The sequence below is a fragment of the Crocuta crocuta genome, unplaced genomic scaffold (assembly GCF_008692635.1).
Source record: "Crocuta crocuta isolate KB4526 unplaced genomic scaffold, BGI_CrCroc_1.0 scaffold1042, whole genome shotgun sequence".
NCBI classification, from domain to species: Eukaryota; Metazoa; Chordata; class Mammalia; order Carnivora; family Hyaenidae; genus Crocuta; species Crocuta crocuta.
The window spans coordinates 19,951-28,201 of NW_027527557.1; the positions used below are offsets into that span (position 1 = coordinate 19,951).

General features: G+C 45.4%; 1 protein-coding gene and 1 non-coding gene across 2 annotated transcripts in view; both read right to left on the bottom strand.

The window, feature by feature from the left end:
• Nucleotides 1-1,079: 1,079 nt before the first annotated feature.
• On the bottom strand, nucleotides 1,080-1,233 carry LOC144235921 (small nucleolar RNA SNORA62/SNORA6 family). Its single transcript, XR_013336355.1, has one exon. It is a non-coding gene; the product is annotated as a small nucleolar RNA SNORA62/SNORA6 family (small nucleolar RNA).
• A 5,436-nt stretch (nucleotides 1,234-6,669) lies between these two features.
• GABRQ (gamma-aminobutyric acid type A receptor subunit theta) overlaps nucleotides 6,670-8,251 on the bottom strand; it is an 18,010-nt gene continuing 16,428 nt past the window's right edge. Inside the window, exons 9-11 of the mRNA XM_077769527.1 lie at nucleotides 7,547-7,641; nucleotides 7,008-7,423; nucleotides 6,670-6,944 (exon numbers count right to left, since the gene is read on the bottom strand). Of these exons, the coding sequence (XP_077625653.1) occupies nucleotides 6,670-6,944; nucleotides 7,008-7,423; nucleotides 7,547-7,641 (786 nt within the window). The remainder of the gene's footprint in view (nucleotides 6,945-7,007; nucleotides 7,424-7,546; nucleotides 7,642-8,251) is intronic.

Here is an 8,251-nt window from a genome sequence, read left to right on the forward strand (position 1 = left end):
ACTATCTCAAATTAATTTCTAACATCTGTCTCTCATGTGATGTTAAAGAGAGGCTTTCTAAGAAGCTGACTTGTAAATTGAAATTGAGAAATCTAGAGTCAAGGATGCTGGACTGCATTCTGTTGGAGCAAGTCTTAGCCTGGCCATGGGAAGAGTTCATGTTCAAATTCTGGCGCTTCCACATTGGATGCAGTCTCTGAACTGCTTCCGGACCATTGGACAGAAACTCATTTGAGTCTCATGATGAATAGTTCCTTATCTCCTATTACTTTTAAACATCTGTATAAAAATGCTCTTACAGTTATTAAAAAAATAAAACAAATCTGCTATTACTAATTCTCTTGAGATTCTGATCAGGAGAACTTAGGAGAGACCTGGACTGGGTAGGCAGTACCAAGGGGCCCCTGGGAGGCCTTGCCAGGATTTGGAGGAAGCTAGGCCAACAGGGGAGGCTGGGAAGAGAGGCCTTGCTGAAAACCTGGAGAAGTTGTGGCAAGGGCTCTTTCACCCTAAGGGAGGATGTAAAGGGAGAGGGAGGTCACATTCCCTTTCTTTTGACCTATTCCTTAGGGTAGTTGTATAATCAGTAGGCAGCAAGTGACCATAGGACCATTCAAGGGCAGCAAGCTCCACCTGGGGTCGCTGGCCACCCTCAAAACCTGACTTGTAAGACATAAATACAGAACCTGACCTGTGGCAAGAACCTAGCCAGAAAAGAACTAAGTAGCTAACAGCAGGCTTCAGGTATACTGTGAAAACTCCTCCTTACCTCCAACTGCATTTTCTCCTTCTGTGTGTACCTTGTAAGGACACCAGGTCCCTCCCACCATGGGCAGACCAGCGAAGCTCCCTGTGAATGCACAGCTCTGTGGGCCTGTTTTGGGCGCAAAAGGGACCACAGAAGAGGAGCCACCAGGTTAGGGTTCCTGTTGCAACTCCAAGGTTTTCATCAAAAGGTGCTTGGAGGTGGGTGCATCACAAATGTGGGCCACAACAAGGACCTTCTGGGTCGGTGGCAGGATGTTTTAATGTGACTCTACAAAGTTTTTTATTTTTAAAAATTCTATTAATTTTTTTATTCTTGTAGCAAAATTACTATCAAAGCCCACTCATTGGGGCCAGAGATCCTGGTGGTGTTAGTGAAAGACTTGCCCCTCATGTAGCATACTACCTACCCTTCTGAATTCATCGGCCAGCCGGGGCCCTCAACTTCAAGCTTTAACAATGTGCAGGACTCCACAAAGTTTTTAAAATCTGAACATACCTATTTCCCACCCCCATAGAGCTTTCTTGCTCTCTATTCTACACATCCACATTGGCAAAAGAGATTAAATTTTTTTTTAATGTTTATTTGTTTTTGAGAGAGAGAGAGAGACGCAGAGAGAGACAGAGACAAAGAATCAATCTGAAGCAGGGTCCAAGCTCTGAGTTGTCAGCATAGAGCATGATGTGGGGCTTGAACCCACCAATCATGAGAGCATGACCTAAGCTGCAGTCGGACGCGCTTAACCGACTGAGCTACCCAGGCACCACAAAAGATATATGTACATATTTTAAATGTTCTTAAGAAAGATCCCTCTGCCAGTGGAAATAAATGTCCGTATTGTATTCTGGCACCACAATGGATTGAGATGTTTTATAATTTTTGTTTCATATGATTAAAATGGCTTGTGTGAAAGTGTAAACGAANATTTCCAGTCTGCTTGAAAACCATGGATTCAAATATCTCAGGATATGAGAAGGTCAGTGTGCAAAGCCTTGGGAAGGCAAAGGTGAACAATGAAAGTCAGAGGCTTCTTGGGCACAGAAGGAGCTCCCTTCCAATCCAAGAGAGGGAACACGACAACCCATAAGTATAATTGACATCATATACATTGATTTTATTTTCTCCTTTTGGCTATTTACAAACCTTTATTTCAGCATATTTTTCAGAAGCATATTTTTATGTTTCTTCATGTTTTCTTTCTTTGAAGTCCGGACTGGTCAAGGTCTTTTTCATGCAAAAATGTACATTTATTGAGGACAAAGAGGGAACCGCGTCATCTTGGGGGGGGGGTTCTCTGCCATTCTGCATCCTTATGTAACTCAGGATAGCAAGACATGTGGTTTTCTTTCTTGGTTTTCTTGAAGACTTCCACATTTGTGGTTTTACTGTTTTTGAACTGCCTCAGAATGGCACTGCCATGCCTGCCCTCTGAAGAATTCTCTTGCACTACCCAAAGTTAGGCATGACAGCCAGTTTCACTACACTTGGGCACCTTCAGTTCTGCTGATGACTGTTGACCCCAGGGATGCAGTCTGGCAAGATAGGGGGTGTAAAGTATCACACATGTTAACAGAGGTGACCCTCACCAACGGGGGCTATTGAAATATAATTATCTTGAAATATAATGGAAATATATCAGAGAGACGTTGTAACACCCTCCCCGCTCCCTACCCTGAAAACCCAACACTGATAATAGAGATTTCATATTGATCACAGGACACTACACAACAAACACACTGCACTTTCAATAGGACAAGTCAAGATTTCCTTTGATGCTCATCACTAAAGCAAGGTACCATGCAGGTGGATAGTTTAGCAAATGCATTCATTAGTTAGTAGCTCAAAGGGTTAGTTCTTTTATGTACAGAATAAAGGAACCTCATTAGGAATGGCTATGGTCTCAGCAGAATTCAGTTGTAAATAAGCAAAGACCTCACAGCCTTGCTATTAACAAGATGACACAGATTGTAAGAATACATTTTATAAGCTCCAGTAAGACGCAATAGATTATCTGTTATCTCTGCAAAGGCACCCCACAGTGGCAGATGGAATGGGCAAGAATGTGGTAGGAAATATGTCACACATCCTCACAACAAAATGACACTCTGAAGAGACAGAGGATGCCCTTCCTGTGGTAGTGGTGAAGAAGGAATTCTAGGGGGAAAGCTAATGGGATAGCCCATGTGAGAAAGGAAAGTTGGGCAGAAAAGTGAAGTGAGGGTTGCTCCATCCCAGACTCAACAAGACCCTTCCCTCTCCCCAAACTGTGAATTATCTTATCACAAGCACTCTCTGATTGGCTGGGGTTAATAAAGGCTCTGTGGGCTGAACCCCAGTAGTGCCCTGCTAGGTGCTCTGCACTTCCAGAGTTACTTGGTGTGGGGTGAGGAGTGGGAAGGGATGTAGGCAGCTGGCTGAGGATAGGGCTCAACAATGACACTGACGATAGAACACACACAGAACACAACAAGGAGAGATCTGGCAATTTTCAGGCTAAAATGACCAAGTTCATGACAAACTCAGAAGGTTCAAGTTTCTGCAAAGGTGTCATTGCCAAACCTCCACCTCACCTTGACACTTAAGCTCACACAGTGTGAGTTGCAGTAGAGTTCAACTGCTCTCGTTGCAGCACATTAGGGCCAGATGTTCTTTTTAAGGTATAAAGATTTTATCTAGCTACATGGATCTACAGAAATATTTACAGCTGGCCTCTCTGCACTTCCCCGATGCTCTGAAGCCTTCCTATGCATGGCTGCCAGACCAATCTTCAAACCCACTTTCTCCAATGCTCCAGCATTGGTCCCCATTGCTCCAGTCTTTCTGTATGACAACACCCGAAATAAGTCACTCACTTCCTACAGGGCTCAAAGGTTCTCTAGGGTCCTGGAAACCCAAATTCAAATCAACCAACCAATGTTTAGGCTCCAGGAAGCAAGCCTTTCAATAGCCATGATGGGGGCTTCAGATTTGGGGTCATTGCTCTCCTCTCAACCTGTATCTTTCTGTGAGGGGGTGTCCAAAAAGAGTCAATCATAGATATCTCAGTGGCAACTTTTTGTTTTTAGCTGTTTTATCAGTGTGTGTGTGTGTGTGTGTGTGTATGTGTGTGTGTTTTCATGCACACACATATGAGGGTTATCGTGTGTGACTGTGCATATGAATATATATGTAGCTATATGTGAGTGTGTATGTTTCTGTATATATCCATTTAGTGCTGAGGGTAAGTATTTATGTATGCATGACTGTCTAGGTCTCTGTGGGGGTGTATGTGTAGGAGGCTATATTTGTATGCTGTGTGTATAAAAAAGAAGAGAGAGGGCAAGCTGGACTGATCTAGACAGTCAGTCCCTAGGGCTCCTTTGTACCTCTCTCCTTGGCCAATCCTCTCACCTCTCTGACAATCTCTTTCCCTGGAGTGGGTAGGAAGAGAGAGTTCTGGACTCCAAATCCAAGGCTGTCCGAAGATGCAGGATGGCTTGTTACAGTGCCCCTGAAAGGCACCTTTAGGTCTCTGTATCCAGTACTGCAGCTGATCCCCTGGGCTATTTCCTCACATCACTCACCTGCTTTTGGCTGCCTTCAGCCCCCACACATGTCGGGCTTACAATGTGACTGCAATAAGGGGACGAGTTATAAAGGCGATATACAACTCCCTCTCCAGTTCTTCAGCTCTCCCCACCCATTGTCCACATCATGTTTCTGTTCTTAATGCATCTTCAAGGCACTCCCCTCAATCCCTGTCTTTGTTACTTAAGCATGTCATTTCAGGACAAAGCAAAATGCTCTGCACTCCCAGCTTACCTCACATTCAAGCACTTCCTACCTCAAGGCACTAAACTGTCAGTTCCTGGGACTACATTCACTTTTCCTGTGTCTTCTGTCCAGGAGACAGCACAGATAGGCAGAGGGAGGAGGAGAAGAATGGATGGGGGCCGGGAGACACTGCTCCCTGGAACAGGGAATTGGAAAGAAACAGTCAGTTAACCAGCCCGGCCAAATAAGGCCCCCCCCACGTATGTGGAACAGGCCAAAGGAATTCTGGTGGTTCCAGAAGAGCCACCAACAGGAAATACATATGCTTTCAGGTGTATTTCCTTTCACACCCATTCAAATCAGATATATAAACATAGGTATGCACATATGCTCTCATATACACACAGCATATACCCATGTGTGTACACACAAGCACACATACTCTTTCCTGGGGCGTGCACACACATACATGCATCCACACATTGTTATATATACACTCTTAAACACACCAATATAGATTTACACTAATATACATAGAGCTGTACAGCTTCTCAAATGGTTGTACATGCACACAAAATTATTTTTATGAACACATGCACTCAGCTATATACAGAAACACAAACACAAAAACACAGTTAAAAGGGCAGGTGGCTAAGGGGCGGCAGGAGAGCTGTCTAGGGAGGAAGGAGAAACAGAGGCTGACTGCTTAGCAAATCTTGTTCCCTATGGCCTCCACTAATGAGGTGCTAAGAAAGTTGGAGTGCAGGCTACTTTCTATTTCCCTTAGGAGCCCCACTGGGTGGGCAGTGCTCATGTTTCATGTGCTCAGTTCACACTCATTGGCTGGTCACTGCCCGCTTCCCAGCAGAGATGTTCCAGATGCTATCAAATGAGGTCTGGTTCCTGGCAGATAAGCAGAACCTGATGGAGCACCCCCATTTGTAAAGGGGGAAGGAGAAAGGGGAGCACTTCAGTTGAGAGAGTTAAGAGGACAAGAAGGAAGAACAAGTGGAGTGGATCTATGACTCACTGGCTACATGTCCTCAAGCATGAAACATAAGCTCCATTTGTTCCTCTTGGAACATGGAGGAGAATGTGCTTTGCCTTTTTGCCTCACTGAACTCCTGTGAGGGTGTGACACTGTGATGGGTAAGTGAGCTTGTTGACACTTGCTATACACTAGACAAATAAAATTACTATATAGAGATTCACAACAACTGTTCATCTGCTGTTCTAGACCAGATGATAAAATAGCAAGTCAGAAATGTCTTGACCCTAGTCTTCATCTATCAAGTGCTTGCTCTGTAACTAGTGATCATGTCAGCATCTGACCTAGACAGATGTACTCAGGCTGTATTGTCAAACACTATGAACCAGAATGTAGACAAGAGAAGTTCCAATCCTTCCAAAGATGCCAGTTCCATCTGGGTAATCTCCAACTTGACCTCATCACCCCCTGCAAACTCCCACTGGAAACATGATCGCTCACTCTGACATCTCACTCAGTACCCCTACCCACTCACATTCCCCTCCCAACCTCACACCACAATGCCACACTCAACACAACACAAAAAATAGTAGGGAAGAGGCACTTTCAAATTTCCCAAAGTTCCCAATGCCACTTCCCCTGCACTTTAAGGCCATGGCTAGCCCTTCCCCTATGTATCCCTGCTCAACACAGCTTGACTTTGTCCTGTAAAACCTTAATCAGGGGGTGAACAAGACAATAATCCCTAGGAGGGAAAAACAGAAGATAAAAAGTAATGGAAAAGAAAATTCAACACCTTGGTGGGATAGAAAAACCCCTAGAAATGTTTATGCATAGGGCTCGGATGCTTCCTCCATCCCCCCAACCTGGATCTGTCCTCCAAACATTTCTAGGGGCTTTTCTGTGCTTAATAAATGGCAGAAGTCTTTGGAAAGGTCATAGTCTTCTAGCAGAAAAGGGAAATCAGCGTGCTATTTACCTCCAATTCCTCCTCAATACCTTTCCTTCCAGCCAGAACACATCCTTTCCAACCACTCCCCACATGATGTTTACAAAAAGAAAGATAGAACTGATTCAACTGCCCAAATAACCCAAAATAAAATGAACAAATAAAAGAAGGCAGAGTAGAATCAAGAGGAACCATGAAAAGAGCATTATGGGACTAAAAGAGATGATACACCCAGTAAACAATGTTGAACACTACAAAGGCAAGAGGGAAGAGGATCCGGGACCACTTGTCGACCTTAGGGACATAGTCAGGGTGAAAGAGCTTGGAGGACAACCCTTCACCGAAGGAGCACCCAGGACTCGGGGGGCAACTGTCATCAGACTCTGAGTTACTATCCTTGCCTTGGTCAAAGCCCTTGAAATCATCAACATTAAGGCTGTCAAGATCACACTTGAGTTGCTTATCAAGGTGAAGGTAGCCACTCTCAACTTTGATGTCATCAGGCAAGTTACGAATCTCTTCAAGGTTGCTACGGATCTCATTAAGGTTGCTACGGATCTCATCAAGGCTACAGCTTGCTTCTTGTACACACCTGTAGCTGTGGAGACGCAGATGCCTCCCACTATGGCCACAGCCATGACTCTCATCTGAGCTCAAGTTCTCTTCAGGGTCTTCTGGGTCACGGGTCTCAGCATGGCCATGAGCCTCAGCACGGTTGCGGATTTCAGTAGGAATAACACTGTCATCAATCTCAAAACCACTAAAGTGAACGCCATAGCTGTGCAGGGCCTGCTCTGAGGTGGAGGGAAGATCGCTCAGGCTTTCTCTAGAGGCCATCCAGGCCTGCTCTGAGAGAGAAGATAGTGAGCTGAGGCTTTCTGAGGTAGCCAGTGGGGCCTGCCCTGGGATGGAGGTCAAAGAACTGAGGCTTCCGACGCTTGCCAGACAGGCATGCACTGGTGTGGAGAAAGGAGAGCCACTTTCATGTTCTATGCTAACCTGGTCACCCTTCAAGGGGATAGTAGGTAGACTTATGAAGTCAGGAGGTTCACATCCTACATGAATAAGCACTGGTGGTGGGGAGGGAGGAGGGAGAGGGCTTTCCTCATCTGCGATTGCAATGCGATTGTCAATCTCTTCCACTGACAGAATCATCTCTTCCTGGGATCTCCGGCGTGCAAGGGGCTGAAGAACAGGACCAAAAGGCTGTTAGCATGTAAGGGAAATCCATGGTGGCTGCCAAGCCTGTGTCTCCCTGGGGCAATTGCTCCCTCTGGAGTGCTGTGTAGTGGATGGAGGCAAGGGCTCCTCAGGCAATGTGGCTGGGCTCCCTGTGAAGGAGGGGGTACTGCTAGACATTGATGTACTACCAGCAACAGAAGTCTCAGCATGGCTTTGGGACCCCTCTGGTGCCTATCTTTTCCTTTCAGCCTCTCTGTGTTCATCTTCCCTCTGGTTCCATCGCTTGCCCTTGGAAAGTATGCTAAGTGGACTGGATTTGAAGTCAAAAGGTCTGGGAAAATCTAGTTCTGCCACTTACTGCCTTGTGACTTTAGGACAATGATTTGACTTGTAAAGGAGTGATGATAAATTGTTCTCTTTGCTACCTGGTCTGTGTGTGAGTGTGTGTGTGTTCACATGCATGTGCGTGTGTGTGTGCACACACGTGTACTATGTGAGGCTAAAAGGATCTAAGAAATGTGAAAGGGCCAAACGCTAAGCTTAGGCTTAATAGGTGCCCAATCCCTAACCAGGGAAAGCTGATTGTCAGTCAAAAAAGCCAAACCTGCAGCAT